This window comes from Marmota flaviventris, chromosome 17, assembly GCF_047511675.1.
Source record: "Marmota flaviventris isolate mMarFla1 chromosome 17, mMarFla1.hap1, whole genome shotgun sequence".
NCBI classification, from domain to species: Eukaryota; Metazoa; Chordata; class Mammalia; order Rodentia; family Sciuridae; genus Marmota; species Marmota flaviventris.
This window is the reverse complement of record NC_092514.1, coordinates 30,709,006-30,734,098: the sequence shown is the minus strand read 5'-3', so window position 1 is coordinate 30,734,098 and position 25,093 is coordinate 30,709,006. Positions and strand designations below refer to the sequence as shown.

Sequence of the window (25,093 nt, the reverse complement as noted above, 5' to 3'; positions counted from 1 at the left end):
TAGAAACGATCAGATGTCAGAAGGGCCCCTTCTTGGACTTTTCCAGATCCCCTTTACTCCCTGCTTAAGACTATAACTGAAGCCCTCTGGCAGTGGCTGAGGGTAGGAGAGTTCTGGACCATCTTGTCTGTTCCAGGGCCCAGAGTTCAGAGAGTTCCTGCTCACCAAGCTCACGAATGCCGAGAATGCTTGCTGCAAGTCGGACAAATTTGCCAAGTTGGAGGTGAGAGCACAGTTTCCAAAGGTCGTCTTCCTGGCCTGCTCTTAACCAGCTTCCCTTGGAGCTCTCCTCTTGGGCCTGTTCAAGTTGGGGAGCATCTTTGCCCTTCTAAGCCCTCGGTCCTGGGTTCATCATGGGAATACTTTCTTCTGGTGGATACTCCAGCTCTGTCAATCATTCACCCGTCTTTTATTGAGTACTTACTATATGCCAGGCCTTGTTCTGTTCCTTGGAATACAGGGATAAGCAAGACAGTTTTTGCCTTACAGAGCTCACAAGTTGGTGGGAGACAGTTTTAATATAACGTGTCAGCCCTAGGCCATGAGGAGCCAGCACTGCTTAGAGGACAGTAACTACTTCCGCCTTGGGGGGCACTGGGAGTGTGTGTTCAGGGAAGGCTTCCTGGAGCGGGTGGCTCTGAAGCCTCTGGATCTCAATATCTGATGAATCCTTTGCCAGGAGGCAAGAGTAGGAAAGGTTGTTATTCCAGGTATGGGGAACTTCTGAGTGAAGGCCACTCAGAGAAAGAGCATGACTCCGGGAGGCAGCCCCTGGGGGGTCCGCCATGCACTGAAAGAGGCTTCCCCGGGGGTTGGAGTGGTGCGGGCTCAGCTGCAGATGTGGTTGGGTCAGATTCAGAAGGGCTGAGAGCTAGAGGCAATGGGTACTAGAAAGTTCTTATGGAACATTTGATTTGCTTATTAGAGTGATTTTTTTTTTTTTTTTTGCCAGTGGTGAGAAGGACAGGCTGAAGGGGGCAAGGAACAGGAAGGGTGGTCAGTTAGAAGCAATTAACAGGAGTCTGAGATGAAGGAGGCTTATACCCCATAAGAGGAAGTGGTTCAGAGTTAGGGTCAGGAAGACATGAATGCTTGCAGGAAGTGCAGGTGGAGGGAAATGGAATGGTAGGGTCTCTCAGGCCTTTAGCTTGGGCTCTGTGGTGACATGGGGAAGACTGGGAGACTGTTCTGTTAGGACCTGTTGCTCTGGGGTGCCTGTCAAGGCCGAGTTGCTGAAAGAGCTTGTCACCATCTGTGCTAATGCGCCCCCTGGAGGCTGCACGCACAGTCCTGGTGTGAACATCTGACTGGAGAAGAGCCACGGGCAGGTGGGTTCATGAATGTGGAGCTTGGGCAGATGTCTGGGCTGGGAGTCACCTGGGTAGAACCGGGGAAGCAGTGGGATGACCCTGGGAGAAGGGAGCAAAGCAATGAGATGGGAGGGGGGCGCGCCCAGAGCATTTGCTGTCACAGCAGTGATTGTGAGCATGGAGCCTAGCTTGGCAGTAGGTCCACACTGGCCAGGATGCAGTGGCACAGTAACAGCCCTCAGGTTGGGTGTCTGTAACCCACAAGGAGAGGGCACACCTCTGTTGTCAGCCCCAGCTCCTCCACCCTCACCTTCTTCCCTCCTAGGACCGGACAAGGGCCGCCCTCCTGGACAACCTTCATGATGAACTCCATGCTCACACACAGGCCATGCTAGGACTGGGTCCAGAGGAGGACAAGTTTGAGAATGGAGGCCATGGAGGATTCCTGGAGTCTTTTAAGGTATGGAAACGGGGGTATCTGGGGGTTGCTATGACAGGGAGAGGTGAGGCAAAGAAAGGAAGTGATCTAAACCTATGGAGATTTTAGCCCCAAAGCCCTAGGGCCAGCTAGAAGAGACAGGACCAGGGGGGTATCCTAGATGTTTACATAGAGAAGGGATAATAGGAGTGTGAGGGGTCAGGGTAGCCAACATCTTCTCCACCCTTCATTGGCTTGGATCATCTCCTGGCCCAGGAGTCTGATAGGCAGGGACAGGTAGAGAGCAGTCAGAGAAGATCCAGAGCCAGCAGAAATCGAGAACATTCCCACTTTCATCGGTCTCCTTCTGGGGTCAGGGTGCCCAGGGCAGGATGGCAGAAGCAAGGATATAAACACAAACCTTAGTGGTCTCCTGCAGCTGATGTGGGGTGTTGCAGTGATTCTTTCCATCTGGCAAGGCCCTGGGGACCTAGCTGGGCTCGTGGGATGGAGATACAGGCAAGTCCCTTTGGACCCTACAAAGGGAAGAACTCTTTAACCAGAACAAGCTGCTAAAGGAAGCAGTAAGCTCTGTGTCGCTGAGCTTATTCAAGTGGAGCCTGTGCAGCCACAGAACTGGCACACAGGGCAGACAAGGCTCATCATGTACTGGATGAGCCCTTCTTGGTCCACACAGCACACACACACAACCAACATGTGATTTGAGCCTGGCTGTAATCCTGTGTGGTCAGCTGGATGGTTATTTCTCATTATTTCCACTAACACACATGGGGACAGGCTGAGAGAGGCCATAGGGTAGAGCCTTGTTTCAAACCAAGTTTTCAGATTCTTAGGTCCAGGTCCTGCTGGATTGCCCATCAGAGAGTGGTTCATAAAGCTACCATTTTGGGGGAATTTTGTCTAGGTTAAGGTTAGACCTGCCTGCTTTCAGATCTTAGCTCTGCGTGGTTCTGGGTGAGATCTTTAAAGTCTCTGAGCTATAGTTTTCTTGTCAATGATAGAGGGATGATAAATTGGGTCACTGTCAGAGTTGTATGAGAATTCACAGAAACATTGACTACAACACTGTAAGTGCTCACAAGTGTGAGCTGTTATTATTATATGAAGTGAAAGCTTAATATACATTATCCTATCTTAAACCTCCAACTGCCCTCTGTTCCCTGTAGGGAAGGCTATTATTATGGGTGTAATAATTTTGGTATAATAATTCAGACTCAATTTTAATAATTACAGGTACAGTTTTATATATAAGGAAACTAAGACTCAAAGAGGCTAAATGATTTGTCCCAAGTCATCTGGAGACAGTTGAATTCAGGTCTCCTAGATTCCAAAGTCTGGTGCTCTTAACAGCTATGAGATACTCCCTCCTAGTTTCCGACTGTTAAGATTCCACCCACGCTGCCTGGGCCCAGGCAGGCCTGGGGTCAATCCCTCATTGCCTGGCTTGAACGCTGAGGGCAGGGCATGGCTCTGCTGGCCCTCACTGGAACCAGCTGCTGAGATTCCTTATAAGGGTGGGGGAAGGAGCCAAGTTGCTTGCCTAGGCTGGTGGGAGATTCCTGGGGCATCTGTTTTAGTCCTGATGGACAGTGGCAGCCAGGGCAAAATAGGAGAAATTGGGGGGATCGGGATGCAAAAAGGGTGAGGGAGAAAAGGAACAGGGGAGGAAAGAGGGAGCTGGGTTGGATAGCCCAGCTGAGGGAGGGGTGAATGTGCCACCAGGTAATAGGAAAACGAGCTTGGATCTGGAAAGGCAGATAAGCAGGGCCATTTAGAGATGTTTTTAAGGCTCTGGACTCTTCTGGAAGCTCTGCCCTCCTTCATATTAAGCATGTCGAAATGGTCTATATCACATAGGGTGTTAGTCAGCTTTGTATCACTGTGATAAAATACCTGAGAAAATCAACTTAAAGGAGAAAAGATTTATTTTGGTTCTTGGTTTCAGAGATTTCAGCCCACAGTCACCTGGCTCTGTTGATTCAGGGCCAGTGTTGAGGTGGGCATGGAGGAGAGGGTGTGGAGGAACAAAACTGCTCACCTCATGGCTACCAGGAAGCCTGGTGGGAGGATGTGAAGATGGAGAGGGAGAAAAAGGAGACAGGCAGGGGGAGGGAGAGGAAAGAGAGATAGGGGACAGGATATACCCTTCCAGGGCATGCACACCCCTAGTGATCTACTTCCTTGAACTGAGCCCCATCTCCTACAGTTTCCACCAACTCCCAGTAATACATTCAAGTATGAACCCATCTGTGGATTAATTCATTGATGAGAGCAGAACCCTCATGATATGGTCACTTCCCTCAAAGCCCCACCTTGGATCATAGCCACTTTGGGGACCAAGCCCTCAACACATGAGCCTTTTGGGAGACATTCCAGATCAAAACACACAGTAAATGTAATTTATGTAGGACTAACAGAGTCGAGCTGAGGCTGATTTGCGAACATAATGTTGTATTTTGTACACATTCAATGAAACATTTGTTGCTTTAATTTTTGCAAGATTCTTTTTCTATATTATAGTTAACAATTGTTTTTTCATGATTTAAGTATTTTTGTAATCCAGAGAAGCTTGTAGGTTGTGGTCACTGCCCATGGCATCCAATGAATGAGATGGCCCAGTAGCTAAATATAAGTGACAGGTGTATAGGACAGTGGCCTGAGGAGGCCATTTCATCCAGTCCTCAGCCTCTGACTCTAGAAACTGTTGCTTTTTTTTCCTTTCATGGGTGCATTAGGCAGGGTTATGGTGTTAGAATTGTTGGCATTCCTCATCAAGTTCCCTTCAACCTCCACAGGATCCCTCTTGAATGAAATGGTACCTGAAAATGATTCTAAGAAGAAAACTTGGATGTTAAATCTCCTTCCTGTCAAAGTCTTTGTCTTATTGGCTGATGTAACTTAATAGAGAAACAGGAACATAATTGAGAATTTTCAGGGCTGAAAGCTGCCTCGATCATTTATCTCTTCACCTGTCCCGAGGCTGCTCTTCCTCACCTTAGAGGGCCTTGGCCTGGTCTGTGCTCCAAGAAGCAGACCCACGGTGACCCTGGGTTGTGCTGCCTGGCACCTTGTGGCAGGGGGAGTGGTTTTTTTAAGTCTTGCTTCAGTTCCCCTGGCTGTGATTGAGGCTTTTCCTCCACAGTACTCAGACTTGTTGGTTTATGGACCTTTCAAATTGAGCTGCTTGGAGGTCTTCTCAGGACCCTGGCAGTTCTACCAACCCTTTTAAATTCTTTATTTAACTTAGATGATAACTTAAAAATACAAAAATTTCCAGTGATAAAGACTAAACTTTTGCAGCAATGACTCACAATGAAAAGATGTTTCTATGGAATAAGACAGGGAACATAGAATGGCACATTGTAGCCCGAGGTAGTCTGGGGACAGATTCCTGGGAATCTTGCAAGAACATTTTTTCTCTATAAAGAAGCTGTACATCATTCATCTTTGAAAGATATTGATCTCCAGAGTATTGTTCTCAAATGCCATTCTCAGCCCATGCCAGCTGTTGACAACAAGGTTTTGTGGTCTGTAATGAAATGAAAAGAAAAAGGGACGATGCTTGATGTATTCATGTGACATGGGCATAAATCACGTGTGTGCCATATTTGGAGAAACACCAAACTGGCCCAGCCCTCCATTGACCTCATCATATAGAACCAGAGGACAAGAGAGGACAGAACTGGGACCACAGCAAGCTGGAAGTTGTCAGGTTAATTTCTCCCAGCCTTTGAGGGACTGGGATTGTTAATGCATGGGTCTGACCTGACCCCTAGTGGCAGGAGAGGCCACACATATTCCTGGCCATGTGTCTATGGGGTCCAGGCAGTACCAGTGATAGTAGATGGAGCCCAGAAGAGCCCAGTCAGAATCCCCAGCCTTTGGCATCTCTACCCCCATCCTTTCCCTCATGAGACAGGAAGCTGTGGAGTCAGGATGGTCCCACTGCCTTTGTGGGGGTCCAGTAACAGAGAGCTCAGGCCTTGCACATGGCCCTGTTCAGCTCATGGCTTGGAACCATGTCTGTGTGAGTAGAGCTGTCAGCTTCTGTCCTGTTCCCGCCCTGCAGAAGACCTTGTGTCAGACCTAAGAATACTCCCCATTTGAGCCATCTCAGCAGGCAGGAAGTTTGTCTCCAGGGCTCTGTCTCTGTACTTGTCTGGTTCTGATAGGTGTGTCCCTCTTAGTGTTCATTTCCTTGATTTTTGCCCCTTAAGTTTGTTAAATGGAAATAATTCATAAAACCCACTTGCAAGGAGGTGAGGAGTGTGGTTGGCAGGGAAGGAAACTGATCCCTCTGAAGCCAATTGGCGCTCAATCTCGGGGTTGAGATAAAGTGATATAATGGGCGATAAGAAAGCAATGCCATCTCCCTAATCTTACTCCCCAAAGGAGAACTTGCCCAAAGGTGAGAAGGGAGGTGAGTGAGGGCAGGGATATCACAGTGACCTCGGGAAGTTGATGAAATTGAAGATGATTAGCTGGGAGGACAGCAGTTTGAGGACAGCAAGGGGCAATCGTGTGAAATAACCAACAGGCAGGTCCAAGACTCTAACATCTAGGAACTTATGTAAGATTTCAGCTTGGCACTTCCAAAGGTCAGGCCATCCCCCACTAATACAGGCAGCTTTGAAGGCAGTGAGCAGCTGTCCCTGGAAGATGCAAGTGGAGGGTACAGGAGCTTTGCCAGAGTGGGATGAGGGGCTGAGTGGGAGACAGTCCTCCTGGTCCCTGGAGCCCTCCTAAAGATGTGCAAAGGCTTCATGTGCCTTTCCTCTCACCTGCCTTCCTCTTTCCATAGCTGCCACCCTCCTTTCTCTTCTTCCTGTTTCTCAGACTCTCTGGCCAGTTTGGAAGGCCAGTGTGTTGATCAGTTGTCCATTAGATTGAAATGTGAAGTTCTTAAGATCATGTCCCCGAGAAGTTTCATTCAAAGCAAGCTTTATTTTAGGGCTTTGAGGTAAACTGTCACCTCTGTCTCACTAAGATTGGGACAGGAAAGCTGATTCTGAGCGTCAGGACTCATGCCAGGATTGGGCACACACCTTTCCTGCCCTCCTGTCACAGGAGGAGCCTTGTTGTATTCAGAAAGCATCTCAGGGAGGTACACATGCAGAGCAAAGGGAGGATCAGGTCCTAGCCCCTTCCCATGGCTGCAAGCAGCAGACCACCATCAGCCAATCCTTTCCTCAGACTTACCTCTCTGACTGACAGCAGCATCAGGGACACTTGAGGAGACAGTATCCTCCCGACAGCAGCTTCTGAGGTTTGTTTTTTCAGAGGTGGGGAGGTGGCACCCTGAAACCTCCTGATTTCTAGTCATCCTTAGTTCATCAGCCAGTTGAATTATTTTTCAATCTGGAAGCCTTGGCTCCTGGCTCCATCTCTTACCCACTCTGTGGCCTTGGACATATTCACTTTTCCAAACCTTTTCTAGCCAATGTCTGCCCTCCCTGCACCTTAGCACTATAAGAGTTCAATACGATCACATACGTGAAGCTGGTTAGACCGGATCCCATCACACAGGGCTTATTCCACACATCAAATCCTTTCTGGGAAAGAGACAGTGAGGAATATATCAGTTTGAAGTGACTTTAATAATGCTGGTAGTGGTGGTGGTAACAACACAAGAGGGCACAAGGAACATAAAGATGCTGAGATTTATGGAGCAGTCACCTCATTGAAGGAAACCCACTGTTCATTCCTGGATATGCCTCACCTTTCCTGCCCTCAGTTTCCCCAGGGGTACGGGACTTTACAATGCTTGGGTGATGGAGTGAATAGAACACGCTGACTGCTTCAGCCGTGTCTCAGAGACACTGTTGCTAGGCGACTCTGTTCTGTAGTCTAGAGAGGGAGAGAGATGATGTCTCTTAAGGGGCATCTTTGACTCAGACTTGAGAAGCCATATGACATCAGGAGTATGAGACTGTGGGTTCCGTGCCTTGTTCTCAGTAGCTCATCTGGGGGGCTGTCATCTTTACCATTAGCTTTCCTGAGTCTGCTTCCCTTGTCAGGATAGAAAGGCAGGCAGGCTGGGGTTCTTTGCAGTTGCCAAGCTTGGAGAATTCCTGGACTGAGAGGTTCCCAGGAGACCTGCTATTTGGGTTGGGGGCATTCTTCTTGCCATAGACTGAGCTCTTCCCTGGGTACCTCAAAGGAGAGAAGGGGTTTGTTCTTTTACTTAAGACCTCTAAGTTGGCACTGGAGGTCTGAAGCCCATAGAGGAAGGGAGCTTCGCCCTTCTGCATTGGTTTTCTGGAGCTGGGGTTGGGAACTTCCTACCTAAGTAGGAAGGCTCACATGCTAAGTCCATTTACGCACTATAAGAGTACAAAGAAGACTCAGGTGACTCGGGCCTCAGTTGGTCAGAGGTGTCCAGGTTCTTCCTCTTTTTCTCTTTTGCATGTCTGGCTCATCAGCTTTGTCCCTCAGGCTTGGCCCCAAGGTGGCTGCCATATGTCTCAGGTGCAGACATGTCACATCTCATTTGGGAATCACTGAGTAAGCCTTTCTCCAATGCTTCCAGCAAAGGTCCCTCATGCTCCACTGACAAGGGAATGGGTTAAGGGGTAAAGCGACTGCTTCAGACGGATCATGACTTATTCCTGTGCCCCACAGAGGAGGAGGAGATATCGGCCAGGCTGTGGTTCTGTCAGCAAGGGGAATTGGGGGACTGTACTTGAGTCATTAATAATATCCACACACAGAAATCCTTGTCCTTGGGGTCCCTGGGCAGCTAATTGTAGTACCCCATAAACGCTGAGTCTTGTAACATGGCCCCAATTTTAGGAATATGTCTTAGGTACTTCTTGGTGGCAGGGTCCGTGTCTTATACTCCTTTAGCCTCTGGACTACAGTTCTCTTAGTTCCTAGAATGGTACTGGGCACACAGGAAGCATGGGACAAATTTTTCTTCTTAACAATTAGAATAGCCACACTTATGAGGTAACTGTGATGCCCCAGGCTGTTCTAGGAGCCTTATGTGTTTTCTCCCAGTAACTCCATGGGGTAGGTAGCATCCATCCCTTTTCACTGATAAGCCTTACGTACAAGCCAAGTTACTTGAGTAGGGTACCCAGTTCATGAGTGGTGGAGTAGAGAGTCCAAGTAGAAATCCTGGTGGTGCAACCCTGAGGCTTTCATGCTTTTTTTCATGCTAAGTTGCATTGCGGACTGGCTGTATTATTCAGCGACTGGGTGAGTGATCAAAGGGAGGTGACTCAGAGCTTCGGAGTCACTGGAGAGAACTTCCTCTTCCTAGAATTCTCATATCATCTTTGAAGGCTGATGGACTAATGAGAACATCATCTATGGGGTAGCAGAATCCACCAGGACTTCACTTTTTGTCAAATGACCCATCATTTCTCCTCTCTGGTCTCATACAGAGCAACACTGCCCTGTGGGGCAGCCTGAGGGGTGGCTGTCACCCCAGGTCCATCCCCCCTCTGATCTTGCTGATTTAGCTGTTCTCCTCATCCTCACACACACTCTGACAAACCTGACCATCCCGCTTATCCTTTCCTGAGTACTGCACTGTTTTCCAGTGTGTCCCTGGCTCTTTGGTGGCCCTAGGTGGGCACAAGGCTCCAGTGACCTGAGTAGCTCCTTGCCCTTCATCATGTGCTGGGTGTAAGCACACATCTCCTCTTCCAGCAGCCATCAACCGTGGGCTTGGAAAGCAGGTGTGCCTTCAGCCCCGCAGGCAGGAGGAGGGCTCGATGTGAGGTTTGAGCAGATGAGCAGGACTTCCTCACAGTTCTACCAAGGATGGGTGGAGTCCCAGTTGCACAAAGCACCCTTGGGGATGACAGCAGAAAGTCCAGTGTAGACATGTGAATGGAAGGTTAGTTTTCTGAACAAAGAATCAACCTGCAGCCAGCATCTGATTTAATGTATTTAATCCCCGCCTCGATCCTGTGTGGAATGTGTAATTCCAGTTTTCCAAGTGTGGAAGCGGTACGTAGTTTAGAGAGGTTGGTAACTGGTCTGGTGTCACACAGGCTTCCCGAGCCCCGAGCCTCATTTCCTTTACCTAGAAGATGAGGATAGCAACCTTGGCCCACCTTGCAGGGAGCTGGGGCACTGACTCCCATGGCCTGCTGTCTGGTGCTTTGCCAGAGCATGGGACAGAATATGGGAAAGCACTGTGTCACCTCTGGTGACTGTGGCATGGGCCTCTGTGTCTGTGGGCACACATGTGACTATGCCAAGGGCAGGGTCATACAGAAGGGCCAGGTGCTGACCTGCAAACCTCTGTCATCCTTCTCCTTGCAGAGGGCCATCCGTGTACGCAGCCACTCCATGGAGACCATGGTGGGCAGCCAGAGGAAGCTGCACAGTGGAGGCATTCCTGGAAGTCTCAGTGGGGGCATTGTCCACAACAGCATGGAGGTCACCAAGACTACCTTCTCGGTAAGTGTGGCTGGCCCTAGGCCAGCATGTGGACCAGGGGAGGCTCCTCACTAAACCTATGCAGGAAGGGTGCCCCCGCCCAGGCTTGGGCTAGACAACTTGAGCAGGGCAAGCTGGATGATGGAGGGAAACTGAGTCCACTTGGGGGTGACTCACTCTGCCCTCTGATAATGGTTGCTTGGAGCCTCAGTCCCAGGTGGTACCTGGAATTGGACTGGACTAGAAGTCCCCTTGTCTTGTTCTCTGAGTTTCTTTGACAGCTGGATCTCCTCCTTTGGGCCAATCCTACAAAATGGTCCTAGGGTGTGTTTCCCTGCCCAGGGGCTTGGGGCCCATGACTTGGAGAGGGGTGTCCTTGCTTCGTTATTGTTAATGATAGCAGTCGCCACCCCAGCTTGCTGTGTGCTAGGTACCAGGCTAAGTAATCCATAGACAAGGTCTTTCCTGATTCCTGTTACAGCTGCCTGAGGCAGGTCCTGAAGCCATCTCTGTTCCACATTTGAGGAAATGGAGGCTCAGAGATGTTAAGCAATTGCTGCAAGTCACTCAGCTAAGCTGAGGAGCTGGGATTTGAATGCAAATCTTCCTGATTCAAAGTTTATCTTCTTCATCACTGCGTATACAGTGACAAAGGAGAGAGGGCCCTTTGGCTTTGGTCTGTGAGCTCAGGCCCAGTTGACTTATACCAGGGCTGGGCAGGCGAGGGAACCATACTGCCAATCCATTTGTGTGAGGCAAAGTGGTTTTGGAATTGTATTTTCTAGGATTTTCTTTTCTTGTTCTTTTTCTGATAGTAGAACAAACTTACCATAATATTCATGATTCTAATTATAAATGGCTTTGCACAGTTAGTTTAATCTACCTATTGTCATGTTCCTTTGAGAAGGTCTATGAAGTGAGCATTCTGTGGTTGAGACTGAGGCTCAGAGAGTTTTGCAGTTTGCCCAGGGTTGCACACACATGATTGGCAGAAGTTGGGGCCTGGCTTAGAAGCTCTAAAGGTTGGCTCCAGGTTCCCATCTCTCCTTCCTCATTTTCACCCTGTGAGGCTCAGCGACTGTCCTGAATCAGAAACCTCTGCTGGCTCCACAGCTCCCCTTCCATCTGGTTATTGTGACTCCTCCCAGGCTCCGTGTACTCCTGAGCAGTGGATGGAGGGTCAGGAGCCCTTGGGTTCTTGTCCTCATCCTTCTAGTGATGTGCTGGCTGACCTCGATGAAATCGCTTCACCTTCTGGTCCTTGGCTTCCTCCCTGGTGAAATCAAGGGTTGAACCAGGGTTCTTGAGCTTTGAGGTTCTCAGTCTGTGATCCCATGAGTCATCCTGACTTTCTCAATATGTGGAGCTTTGCTGTGGTGGCCGTGACCCCAGCAGGAATTCTGGTCTTCCTTGGGCCATTGCTTGGGGCCAGTGACTTGTCTTAAGAACACAGAAAAAGACTGTGAGAGGCCTGAGCCGTGGGGTTTCAGCTCTTGTTATATAGATCCCATCTTTCCTAGCTGCATCGCTATCTTCTGGGGTCCCCTCCAGACCAGGCAAAATTTGTAGACCAGAGAGAGGGAAGGGAAGGAGACTCGAGTCTGGGGTGGGTGCACTCACTCTGGCAGTTTTCTCCGCAGCCTCCAGCAGCAGCTGCGACAGTGAAGAACCAGTCAAGGAGCCCCATCAAGCGGCGGTCAGGGCTCTTTCCCCGTCTGCACACGGGCTCTGAAGGCCAGGGGGATGGCCGGACACGATGGTAACTGTCAGGGGCCCCCAGCTCCAGCCCAGCTGTGGGATCTGTCAGCCTTCTCCACCTTGATAGCTGTCTGATACCCAACCTTGGGAAGAGCTTAGGTCAGATTGGGGAGGTGGCTTCTCTTTAACCCTGGCTCTGCTCAGGCTCCTGCCTGGTCATTCACTCACTCAGCTTTTTAATCTACTGAGTCATTTGGCCACTCTCTCCATGGATCTCCAAAGTTGTTTTTGTAGCATTTTGATCCAGGCTAGAAACATTTCCTGGGTTCTCGTCTTACAATGCTCAGTCCAATGTATACCCCCACCCCTGTACCTTTTTACGTCACTGGGGATTGAACTCAGGGCTTTGTACATGCTAGACAAGCACTCTACCACTGAGGGCACCCCCAGCTCCAAATGTCCCCTCCTATGGAAACTTTCCCTGATTGTGCCAGGCAGAGTTCATTGAACCTTCTTTTGGACTTCTAGAATGTTCTATTTTTTTAAAGTAACTCTCATATTGCAGCATATTTAACCTGTTCTTATTAATCATCTTTCTGATCCTTTAATTGATGAACCCATTTGTTCTTTAATTCAGCAAGCAGCATTTATTGAGTGCCTGCCGTATGCTGGGCCTGGTGCTGAGTGCTTAGACAGGCGCAGCTGGACACCCAGGTCTGCCCTCTGCAGCACACAGTACTGGGAGGAAGACATTTAGATTCATTTCCAGATTTCTGGTTGTTGGCCTATAGCCCCGGGTGATGGTACCATCCCCCAAGCTAGGTCATGCTGGACAAGGGACAGGTTTATGGAGGAGGACAAAAGGCTCTGTTTGGAACCTGCACATGTGAGTGTCATGGGCCACTCAGGAGAGATGTCCAATTCTTGAGTTTTGGAGAGAAGACCTGACTGGAGAGGAAGGAGTTGGGTGACTCTGGAATAGACAGGCTGGTTAAAGACATGTTAATGAGTCAATATGAGTGTCCCCAGAGGGTATGTGGAGCACCAGTGTTCAAGGGCACATGGAGGACAGAGAGCTAGTGAACATGACAAGAGGAAAAGAGAGGAGAGGCTGTGGAGGTTGGGATCAGTGAAGCCAGGAGGGGGGAAATTTCATTAGTGTTGGATGTGCAGGCAAGTTTAGCACAGTGGCCCAGACCCCTGAGTGGGGCAGCGAGGCCATCAGAAGTACATTGAGGCATTTACCACCACTCGCATGGCTGTGATCAAAAAGACAGATAATAGGGCCTGGGTTGTAGCTTGGTGGTAGAGGGCTCGCCTAGCATGTGTGAGGCACTGGGTTTGATCCTCAGCACCACATAAAAATAAATAAATAAAATACAGTTATTGTGTCCATTTACAACTAAAAAAATAAAAATAGAAAAGGCAGATAATAATAAGTGTTAGGATGTAAAGAAATCAAGCCCTTATTCATTGCTATTGGAATATGAAACAGTGTGATGACAGCTTTGGGAAACAGCCTGCAGTTCCTCGGAAGGCTAAACTAGAGTTACCCAGTAATGCCACCCCTAGGTATCTACTCAAGAGAATTGAAAACAATTGCCCATAAAAAAACGAATACACCAGCACCACTCAGTACACAAATGTTCATTGTAGCCTTATTCGCAGTAGCCCAAGGTGGAAACAGTCCAAATGTCCATCACTTGATAACTAGATACATAAAATGGGGATATTATTTTCCAATGAAAACAACTAAAATTCTGATGCAGGCTATCACATAGTGAACTTTTGAAAACATTATGCTAGTGAAAGAAGCTAGACATAAAGACCATACCACATTATATGATTTCATTTATATGAAATGTCCAGATTAGCAAATCCATAGACAGAAAGTAAGTTAGTGGTTGGAGGAGAGTGGGGGCAAGAGATGGATAGACAGTGACTGCAAATGGAGCCAAGGTTTCTTTTGGGAGGTCTAAGAATTAGACTGTGGTAATGATTACACAATTCTGTGAATATACTAAAAACCGTTTAATTGTCTACTTTAAATGAATGAGTTGCGTGGTATGTGTATTGTGTCTCAATGATGCTGTTTTTTTAAATGTATTTTTTTAGTTATAGATGGACACAATATCTTTATTTTGTTTATTTTTATTTTTTTATGTGATTCTGAGGATCGAACCCAGTGCCTTACATGTGTGAGGTGGGCGCTCTGCCACTGAGCCACAACCCCAGCCCTCAATGATACTGTTATTAAAAAAAAAAAGTGCATTGCTGGTCATGGTGGTGCATGCCTATATGCTCAGTGATTAGGAGGCTGAGGCAGGAGAATTGCAAGTTCGAGGTCAGCTTTAGCAACTTAATGAGACCCTTTCTCAAAATAAAAAATAAAAAGGGATGAGGATATAGCTCAGTGGTAAAGTCCCCCTGGGTTCAATCCCCAGTCCCCCTTCCCCCTTCCCCTTAAAAAAAAAAAAGGTTCATTGAGAACAAAGCTATTGTGTATTGTGTACTTAACAGCTGGCACAGGGTAAATGGTCTCTACTAAACTTTAAGGTAAGGGAACTTCTGGACCCTTGGGTCAAGAGTAGCCCTTTGCTCTCTAATACCCAGACCTACTATCTCACATAGATCCAGGGGCCTCATATTACAGTGTGTATACAGGGTGTCCCCCCAGAGTCACACAACAGATGGTCCCCCTGGAACCTTCCAGGAATCCATACATATTGGACTGTTTCCTGTATAGACTCTACTCTGTTTCCTGTGGGGCCCTTTCTCAACTCATAGCTTTGCCTGGTGGGACAGTCAGCTTGGGTGAGGGGTAGACTTGGGCTGGAGCCAGGGTTCCTGTTTGATGGGCCTGAACTCTTACCCACGAACCTAGAGTGGGCTTTTCTGTAAGGGAACACAAAACCCTGTTGGCTGTTGTAGTCTCAGGGGCTCAGGTGAGAAAGGAAGTCCTGTAGCCATGCTTTAAAGGTAGGGGTCTGCTGAACCCCACAGTCAGAACTCTGTCTCAGACCTGGGGGTGGACTGGCATATTGGGAGCTGGCTCCATGGTATCACTCTCTTCATTCTCATTCCCTCAGTGACAGTGCATCCAGCACCCCCAAGACCCCAGATGGCGGACACTCTTCTCAGGAGATAAAGTCTGAGACCTCATCCAATCCCAGCTCTCCGGAAATATGCCCCAATAAAGAGAAGTAAGAAAGTGAGGGTGAAGGAAAGGCTGGCTTTCCTCATTTGGAGTCCTGGAACATGGGCTTCTGCCTCTAGGCAAGCTGAGAGTCTGTTTCCTCTGGAACTTTCTGGAACACAAAGATTGGCAGGGGAGGGGGGCACAGGAATTATTGTGGGCAAGTTCAGGTCTCAGCTGGGCCTGTTCCATTCTCCATCTGGGAAGGGCCTGAGGGCTGAAAGGGGTCTTGGTTTCCTGTGACTGGGGCTGGCCTCGCTTCCTGTTCCCTGCAGGCCCTTCATAAAGTTGAAGGAGAACGGCCGGGCCAACATCTCCCGCTCCTCCTCCAGCACCAGCAGCTTCAGCAGCACTGCAGGAGAGGGCGAAGCCATGGAGGAGTGTGACAGTGGGGTAAGTGTGCCCATTCCAACCTGTGGAGGGTATCCCGGGACTGAGACAGCAGAAAGGAAAGAGCAGGTCCACTGGGGTAGGAGGCTCTGGGCTTGTGGGGGTCCTATCTCAGGCCTCTCTGGGCACGGGACCCTGTGGGGCTTCCGAGGGTGCACTGACCTCTCTCACCCAGTCTCTCTCTCCCCAGAGCAGTCAGCCGTCCACAACCTCACCTTTCAAGCAGGAGGTGTTTGTCTACAGCCCGTCCGCGAGCAGCGAGAACCCCAGCCTGGGGGCAGCTGCCACCCCCATCATCATGAGCCGGAGTCCAACGGGTCAGTGGCTTTTGGTGGTGTTTGCAGCGTGGCTGGAGGGGTTGTGTGTGCAATGTGGCTGGAGGGGTTGTGTGTGTAATGTGGCTGGGAGGGCAGGATGTGCCTTGATCACTGTTCATGTGGTATGCACCCCAGGCACGCTGGTCTGGCCAGTTCCTGTCCACCTCTGAGATGTCGGCCCTTCAGCCTACCAGCTCTTTTAATCTGTCCATCAACCTTAAGTAGCCTGTGTTCTTATTTTCTTTTTATGTATGGAAACTGAGGCTCTAAGAGTTCAGTGATCTGCGGGAGTGCCATAATTGAGGAGCTAGGATCATGAGGTTAGAAAGCTGAGTGTGCTCCCTACCTTTGATGCTACCCCATCAGCCATCCCGGGCCCCTCTGTCATGGCTTTGATCCTGATGATACAAGGCTAAGAGGGAGGAGCAGCATGTGAGAAGGCTGGAGGAAATGAGAGACTTGGCATTGTGGAACCTTATGTGATTCAATGCAGCTGGAATTCATGGGGAGGCGTGAGAGAGGAGAGATAGGCTGCAGTAGTCACAGGTGGGCTGCCAGGAGATTCTGGTGGGAATTGTAATGCTGTCACTCCTAGAGGGGTCTCAAGCCTTGAAGGTCTTAAGTAGAAAAGTGCCATCTGGAATTGAGAAAGAGCATTTTGGCTGCTGCATGCTGAGTATGGAAAGGTTGACAGGGAGCTCGAGCCGGGAGGGGGAACAGAAGGAGCACAGTAGGGCGGTGGAAGGAGATGAGGCCCCAGAGAGGATGGGAGAGGATGTCAAGGAGGTAAATGGTAGTGGGAATTCTGGGAGAACAGGCCTTTTGAGGTTTTGGGATCCCTGCAGTTGGGCAGAGTAAGAGGCCCCAGCTCTGGAAGAGGGGAAAGAGCAGGCCCTGAGAGCTATCTAAGTGGCCCTGTGTGATAGGCACTGTCTATCCAGGTGGGTATTGTAGGTGCCCAGAAATCAAAGTCCTTGAGGCAGGCAGCACAGCATGGGGCACGCGTAGGACTCTGAAGCTTGCATGCAAAGCCTGGATCTGCCACTCACTAGTGATGTGACGTTGGGCAAGTTACTAGGTTTATGCTTATAAGGGACATAGAACTATTAACCCAAGTGTGAATTAAATGATTGGGATAGAACAGTAGTATGATCAGTGGTTTTAGGTGGGGGCAGATATGCTTCTCAGGGAATCTTTGGCAATGTCTGGAAACATTTTTGGTTTTCATGATTGTGGAAGGGGGGAGGGACCCTGTGATAACCAGGTAGTTAGCGATACTGCTCAACAATGTACCCAACCTCCAACAAAGGATTATCTAGCTCAAAATGGAATAATTTTAGAAATTCTATCCAAACGTTAAGGACACAGGAAGGGTCATTGGGCTGTTACAATGGTTTCAGCCAAAATACATCTGGGGTTCTCATGGCGAGGTGTGTTGGTGAAAAGGGTCAGAAATGTCAAAGGGAAGATATAGGGAAGATCATGGTCAAGAGCAAGTGATCTTTTATCTTAGTGTTTCCCAGTTAATGGAGCAGTTCATGCCTTCCTCTCATTCACCTCCCATTTGAAGCTGGGTTCTAATCAGACAGGCCTACTTTTCTGAACCTCCATTTCCTCCTCTGTAAAATGGGATAGTTTTACACATTCCTGGATTTTTAAGGGTTAGTTAGTTAAATGTTGATAGAATGAATGAAAGAATCTATAACCAAACCTAGTACCTATGTGGCACTAAACAAATATCATATGTGGAGTAAGAGAAGCTTATAGAGAGTCTACGATATATTGAAGGTCACTCAGGGCAAAAGGGAACCTGGATCACATCTGGTAACTCTTGTCTAGTGCTTATTGCACCTCCCAGTGATGAAAAAATGTGGTTTTAACATGAATATTGACTGATATTATCATTTATGTTAACCAGTACTTTATATTAAGAGAACTTCAGCCATTTGTTAAGGTCATGAGCAACGTTTTTACTGAGTCAGATAATAATTTTCAAATATCAGAAGAGTATTTACCCAGTTTTTTGGCACTATTCACAATGAAATGGCTGTAGGCAGAGCACATTTTCAAATATAATCCACATGATTACTTTCTCCATTAGTTTCTTAAGTCTAGACAACAAAACAATAAATCATGCCTGATTTGTAGCATTTGCCGGTTGATCTCAAGCTATTTCCATGATTTCCTTGAACATGGGCTGGGAAAAAGTACTGTTCACCCCTGTGGGGTGTTTCTGTCACGGATACAATGGACGCAAAAGTATAGACAATAGTAAAATCTAGTAAAATAGTGAGGACATGATGAATTTTGAGTATTTATTACTTTTTGAATATAATTTATTTACTCAAAAGCTTTTATCATTTAATTTTTAAAACTTTCTTGTGTTTAACAACCAGCTCATACCATTTCTAGAAGTTTAAGAGTTGGCTCTGATGCATGTTCACATGGGCTACTATGCCTTGAGGCAAGGCAGGGAGGCCCCTTTCTCTTGGCTTCCACAGACAGTCTCTCTCCATTCAGTTCTCATGACCTCTGCCGTTCCATCTCCTTTTCATGGACATTCTCCTTTTCTTAGATGGCAAAAGCAGAAACTCCCCAAGATCAAACCTGAAATTCCGCTTTGATAAGCTCAGCCATGCCAGCTCCAGTGCGGTAAGGATCTGGGTGTGAGGACCACCCCCCATCCCAGGCTCCTCCAAAAGCCAGCTTTCTTTCCTGTGGGCTGGAAGGGGAGCATGTCTCAGATATCACATGGTGGTTCCCTGAGAGGGGAAGGGAGGTTCTTGTCAGATCTGGGGGTGATACCACCTGTCCCCCCATGGTGTAGGCATCAGCCAGGCGTTCATCAGCTACTTTTGCCATACCTTTCACATTTGAGCCACCATTGGACACACACAGCTGTGTCCAGATCTGCAATGTGAACCACTGTCCCCTGGGGCCCCTGTCCCTTCCTAAGGTCACCAGATTGTTGAGAGGAGAGTGTGCAGAGGTTGCAGGTGGAGCAGATTGCTATCTTGTTATTTAAAACTCTTGTATGGATATTTCTTGAAACAGGGTCACTAATGGAAAGTGGAGTCCTTTGCCTGTCCAAGGTAAGTATTTGTTTTGCAGTGGCCACAAGGAGAGTTGTGTATTCCTTTCAGATCAGGGTACCAGCTAGGTGTAATGGCACACGCCTGTAATGTCAGCGACCTGGGAGGCTGAGGCAGGAAGATCACAAATTCAAGGCCAGGCTCAGCAACTTAGTGAGACCCTCAGCAACTCAGCAAGACCCTGTCTCAGAATGAAAAATAATAAGGGCTGGGAAAGTTGCTCAATGATTGAGTACCCCTGGGTTTAATCCCCAGGAACAACCCCCACCAGAAAAAAAGATCAGGGTGCTGGTGACCTTATGACCTGAGAATGGTCAGAGAGATGCTACCAGCTGGGGAGGTCCACACAGTGGCCTTATCTCCAAACATCCATGATGGGCTTCCCCAAGTCTATGAAGGGAAGAAAGGGAAGATGCCTTGGATGTGGAAGGGAGGGGTTACCCAGTGGGATTGGTGCAGTTCACTACAAAGATCTCCCCCAAACTGGTGAGTCTGATTGCAGCAGGTGGAAGGGATCAAGGCCAGAGTCCATTTCCTTTCCTGGAGGGAGGAGTTTCTCAGCTCACCTGTTGCTTCCCTGATCTTAGGTAGCCTTTCCCTCCTTGTGTCTTTGGCCAAGGCTCTAGGCTAGAATGTGTCCTTCCTTCATGCCAAGAGATGCTCTTGCTCAGGAAAAAGTATAAGGGACAGCCCCAGGGAGACCTCTGCTCTCAGCCTCTGCCCAGGGGTTCATGTGGTTCCAGCAGAGCAGGGCAGGAGTCCTCCATGATTAAGTTTCAGCTCCTACTAGTGAAGACACCAGAACCCATCTGAACTCCTGACCCTCCCCCACCTGGAATCTCAGGTGGATGAGTCACATTAGGGACCATGGAAAAGGGCACTTTAAGCCTGTTTATGAGAAAACAGAAGAGAAAATGGGAATGTCAACATTCACCTCTAACATCTATCATGGGCTTCAGATGCTTCTCTTTACCAAAGTAATGTTCATACCCAACTGCCAGGGCTGTGTAAATGAAGTCAGGGACCCTTATGTTGGACACCCTCCTTGTCCTGAGTGCAGCTGGTGGGCTGTGGCTACGTAATGGTGTATTTATCTTTCCTGCTTTTATGGAATGCTCGCTCATCTTCTCACTTCCCCTTGTCTTCTGCAGGGAAGCCCAGTTCTGTCCTGTAGAAGGCTCCTGTTCCAGCAGTTTGGGGGTGCCATCTGCTACTCTGACCATCACAGGCCTGTTGCCCTACTGGCCACCTGCCCATCAGACCGGCTTCCTGTGCCATGTCCCAACCTGACCACGGCCCTGCTGGCTCCTTTATCAACATACCCTGCAAGAATCTTCCCATTTCTGGACAAGGCTTCATTCCTGGAGGCTCCTCTGCTCTTGACCTCCAGCTGTGATGTCTGTCTGGGTCATTTGTCATCATCTTGCTTTGTCTGAAGGACAGAGAGTTGGGCAAGAAGGGATCTAGGTATGGGAGCTCAGTCAGAGACTGGGGAGCTCATTTGCTTCAGAGGCAGAAGGTGATGAGGTGGAGAGCAGAGGTGATAGCAGAACATAAGGTGGGCCCTGTCTGTCCTTGGTCACAGTGCAGTGCCTTCCTGGACTTGGAGACAGGAGCTTCACCACCACCAGTGCATTTAGTGATGTAGTGGAGGTAGAGGGGCTGCTTTCCCAGGAGCCAAGACTAACAACATCTTGGAGGTTGTCCTGATAAAAATAGGCTCCAAGCTGGGTGCATACCTGTAATTCCAGTAACTCTGGAGGCAGGAAGATTGCAAGTTCAGGACCAGCCTTGGCACTTAGAGGGACTTTTTCTCAAATTAAAAAATTAAAAGCATGGGGAGGTAGCTCAGTGATAAAGCAACTTTGGGTTCAATCCCCACCCCCACCCCCCACCTATCCCACCAAAAAAACCCTCCATTGGTCCCTGATCTCTGGAACTCCAAACATATACCTGATTTTGTGCTAAACATTTCTGATCTAGTCCCAGGGAAAGGTCCAGGGATGCTGTCATCCGTGTTGCTAGGGGCTTGGGCTTGTGGAAGCATAGAGACTGAGCTGGGTATGTCTGAGACCTGGGCTGCACACTTCCTTGATTGTAGCTGAAACTTTTTCCCCACTAATTTTATGCAGATTCCTGACTATCCTTGATGTGGGAGAAGCACCAGAAAATCTTGCCCCTTTGAGCAGACATTTTGTTTCCCTACGAACAGCTGGGAAGCCAGGAATGAGAAGGAGTTCTGAGAGAGGGAACAGGCCAATGCTGGGCATTTGAGGAAAACTACAGGGCCTGAGGGCTCAGCCAGCCTCCACTGGGTCCCAGTCTCCACTGGTTGTGGAAGACATAGTTATTTCAATCCCCCTATGAGTGAGAGGGGAAGAGGTGAGCTGGCGGGTATGACGTGGCAGATTCTGGTTAGGCCAATGTGTGGGGGTTGAACTTAAGTGTGGGAAAGGAATGCAGTGTCCCTCAGACCCTGCATGTCCTTGGCATCTGTGGAGTGTCTAGTGTAGCCTTGGGAGCTGCTTCCATTTACCGTGCCCTCTGGGCATGTCTGGGGCTCCATCCCCCAAGCCTCTTACCCTTTCCAATCAGAGCCACTTTCTCTGGGATGAGCCAGCTGTCCTGAGGGAAAGCCCCCTGGCCTCTCACCTATCTTAGTCTGCAGGGTGTTTTTGCTGCTGGGTTTAGGGTGAGGCACCCTCCAAGTCAAATACAGTCTGAACAGCAGACCCTGGGTGGTGCTGCAGCTTGAAGCGCACAGGGCCTCTGGCATAGGTGGTACAGTGCTACTGGGGTGTTGCTGGCTGGGCTCCCCATTTTAATGATCAGATGACAAGATTTCTAATCAAGTGCTTTATCTATACAAGGATCTGGACCCAATCCCAAGTCAAAGCATAGAAATGCAACACATTTTTTTGGACTGATATTTCCTCCTTACTTTTGCCATTAGCACAAAATTTTGATCTTTCATTTCCCACTCTCGTGTTGGATCCTGTCTGCAGACTGGGAGTGACTGCACCCCTTACCCTGTGTGGGACATGTGCTTACATAAAGTACTAGTCTGGTAAGATTTATTCTAGTTAGAAGGTCAACAAAAGATCTTTTTAGCTGAAAGTCAGTGTAGCGGCACCCACTGCTGGAACGAGGCCTGCAGGTCTGGCGGCTTTCTGTTGGCTGGGTTTCTGAAGGAGCTTGAAAGGTCGAACTGCATTTCTTTGAAAATGATTACAGGCTTCGGGCTCGCCTCTCTGGGTAGCTAGTATTTACAGTTGGTTGTGCCATGTTATATTGCATTCTGGGGTCCTTTGAGGTTTCCAGATTGTCCCCATGCTGTCCTGTATGGGAATGTCATACCTCCCTGTCTCTACTGCTCTAACTGCTCCTTCTGCAGCTACTATGTGCCTGTTGGGCTTTGCCCCTGGCTCTGGGCCGGTGGGCAGGATGGCTGGGTGTGTTCAGAAAAACAGACACAGGTTTGCTCCTGAAGAAGTACAGACATGGGAGGTGGTCTTCATCCTCGGCTTGCTGTTGGGGTACTCTGGGTAGGATCTGAGCTGCCACCTTCCTCTAGATCATGCCTCTCCATCTTTAGAAAGTCCATTTATTGGCTTCCAGAGTGTGCATTATCTACCTACCTGAGGTCCTAGTGGAGACAAGGAAGAAGTGGATGGGAATGTGGCCCAGTCTCCCCTCACTCTCCTGGACCATGGGCAGCAGCTCAGGTTCTTGGAGGGCTGTCCCCCACCTTACCCCACATTCTGATCCAAAATGACTGTCCTTTTATTGCTACACTCAGTCTTGGGGCTCAGAGACTTGCTGAAGCCCGCTAAGCCCTTATGACTGAATTTGTGTAGATGGTGCTTATGTTGGTATTTGGGGCACTTCCACTATGACCTTCATGAGAGGTTCTTCTGGTCACATCTCTGTCTCTGGGGACCACCTGACTCACAGAAGAAACTACCCTTTGCAGGTGCTGTTGGGCACCCAGATGTCTCTAGCTCCACTGATGCTTGAAAACAGCTGCAGAAAAACTTGAGATAGAAGGTCTTAGGTGGAGTTTCTGCCTATGCTAATGAATGTCAAATGATGTTTCTTAGAAAATATGTGGTTCAGTTTTTTGGGGCATAGTCTTGAAGCCCAAGCCTTCTGCCTTCTTTTACCATCTCATTCAACCATGTCATGACCCACATGTGAAACCTTAGCCCCAGTGAACCCATAGCCAGCTAGTGGCAAAGCTGAGACTAGAACTCACAGCCCAGGGTTCTGTCCTCTGCACCAGCTGTGTGACTGATAGAGAAAGTGACTGGACCTTCCAGGTTTGGGGGAAGCCATGTTGGGAGGTGCAGCACCTGGTGGGTCCTTGGTCTCTGCTATTTTCTGTCAGGAGGGCTCTTCTCTTGGATTGGTCAGTGAGGACCCCGGGATTTGATTTGAGCAAAGAGAATGGAGAGGAAAAGGGATTCCAGGGAACTGCTCCTCAGTGACCTCTGGTCTTCAGCTCCAGTCTATAAGGTGGCGGAGGCCAGGGCACAGATGCAGTTCACCACCCCCAGCTTCCTTGCTGCAAATTAAGACAGAAGGTGGTAAAAGAAAACTCTCTCATTTTTCTCTGATTCTTAAAGGAAAGTGATTAATAGGAACCTAGGTTCAATTGATCAGCTGGGACATGGCCTATTTCACTTTCCTTACCTTGACCCTAGAAGGTGCCAACTCAAACACTACCTTTTTCATTTGTTTCTTAGTCTATAGATTCAGCTGTGTTGTGGGGAATGGTGGGGGATTCAAGTAGATCTTACAGTTCCAGGGGCTGGAAGGGACCAGGCCAGTCATCCATGTTCAGGACCCTCTGGCTCCTCCCCCACTCCAGCTATTACTTATCAAAGTCAAGGGCAGGACAATGAAGTTTGCCAAGGCTGCCCCTGCAGCTTGGTGGGGGCCTGTGGGGGCATTCCTCTACCCAGTTCCAGTATCTGTTTTACCATCAGCCCCTCGTCCACCCCTATTCCCACCCCTCTCCTTTCAGCTGGGCCATGTACCCCTTTGTGAGGAAGAAGATACCCCCACTTAGGGCCACAGGCAGCGGAGTCCTGCCTACTGAGAGGCTGTTGGGACAGAGGCTCTGTCCTGTGCCTTATCAGCCCTGGGGAGAGGATGTTTGGCTGGAAGACTGGAATTTAATTGCCATTGTCTTTGATTTTGTGATATTTCTGCTTGGAGGGGTGAAACCCCCCTTCCCACTCTTTAGCATGTGTGCCAACTCTCCCCTGTCATGGGTGTTACCCTTCGACACTCCAGCTCAGGGAGTGCTGATGTCCTCATGTGAAGAGATTCCTGTGTGATAGAACCTAAGAAATGTAGCTTGGAAGTGACCCCTGTGACGATGACGTTTCTTTCTTTCCTCTTAGTGAGGAGGTGATTTGTAGATCCTGACTGCCTATGTAATGTAAATAGTGTACATTTAATTTATTGCTATAGTAGCATATTGTATTTGTTAATGTATAAAACAAATTCTAAAAGGTTGACAAATGTATATTTTGTTGCTTAAATGTGTCTTTGCAGAAATTGACAATAAATAACATATTTTGTGTCCATCAGTATTCCAACTTCTTTTGCGGGTGGCCCCAGGCCTGGGTATCACCTTTCAGTTCACTGGAGGTTGCATATTAGCTGGCCTATGGATCTGTTAACTTTGGCTTGAAAAGCATTGAAATTTTTAAAAAAATGTTTCAAAACTAATCACAACTTTCAAAAATATACCTAGAAATTTCACATAAAAATCTCAATTTTCTGTTTCTCTTAAAAAATCAGATGCTGAATCTACTTCTCAGGTGTGAATTCATCAGAGCTCACTGGAGTCTGTCTTTTTTTGGGTGGGACCTGATTACACCACAGTTTTCACCATTCTTTATTGTCCACCTCTGGACCATTTTACTCTTTCCCATTATTTGTTTGCATCTATAGGTATGAGTTTAGACCCTGATATTCACTGATTTATCTCTATCCTGCAATTTTCTTCCTTTTCCCCACTTTCTCAAATTACTGATTCACTTATTTAAGGATTCTTTCATAACTAAAAAACCTCTGTTCCTGTTCTTCTTTGACCCTCAAATGGTCACACCCCTCTTTTTAAAAAAATGTTTTTAGTTCTGAGTGAACACAGTACGTTTATTTTACTTTTATGTGTGCTGAGGATCAAACCCAGTGCCTCACACATGCCAGGCGAGCACTCTATCACTGAGTCACAGCCCCAGCCC

The 25,093-nt window shown here is 48.3% G+C and overlaps 1 protein-coding gene across 1 annotated transcript in view; it reads left to right on the top strand.

The window, feature by feature from the left end:
- The window catches only part of Rap1gap2 (RAP1 GTPase activating protein 2), a 58,230-nt gene extending 33,800 nt beyond the window's left edge, over positions 1-24,430 (top strand). The window contains exons 13-22 of the mRNA XM_071603934.1: positions 137-223; positions 1,636-1,770; positions 10,027-10,164; positions 11,784-11,902; positions 14,931-15,044; positions 15,313-15,430; positions 15,618-15,744; positions 18,320-18,396; positions 18,799-18,836; positions 19,988-24,430. Of these exons, the coding sequence (XP_071460035.1) occupies positions 137-223; positions 1,636-1,770; positions 10,027-10,164; positions 11,784-11,902; positions 14,931-15,044; positions 15,313-15,430; positions 15,618-15,744; positions 18,320-18,396; positions 18,799-18,807 (924 nt within the window). The 3' untranslated portion in view covers positions 18,808-18,836; positions 19,988-24,430. The remainder of the gene's footprint in view (positions 1-136; positions 224-1,635; positions 1,771-10,026; positions 10,165-11,783; positions 11,903-14,930; positions 15,045-15,312; positions 15,431-15,617; positions 15,745-18,319; positions 18,397-18,798; positions 18,837-19,987) is intronic.
- The last annotated feature ends 663 nt before the right edge of the window (positions 24,431-25,093 follow it).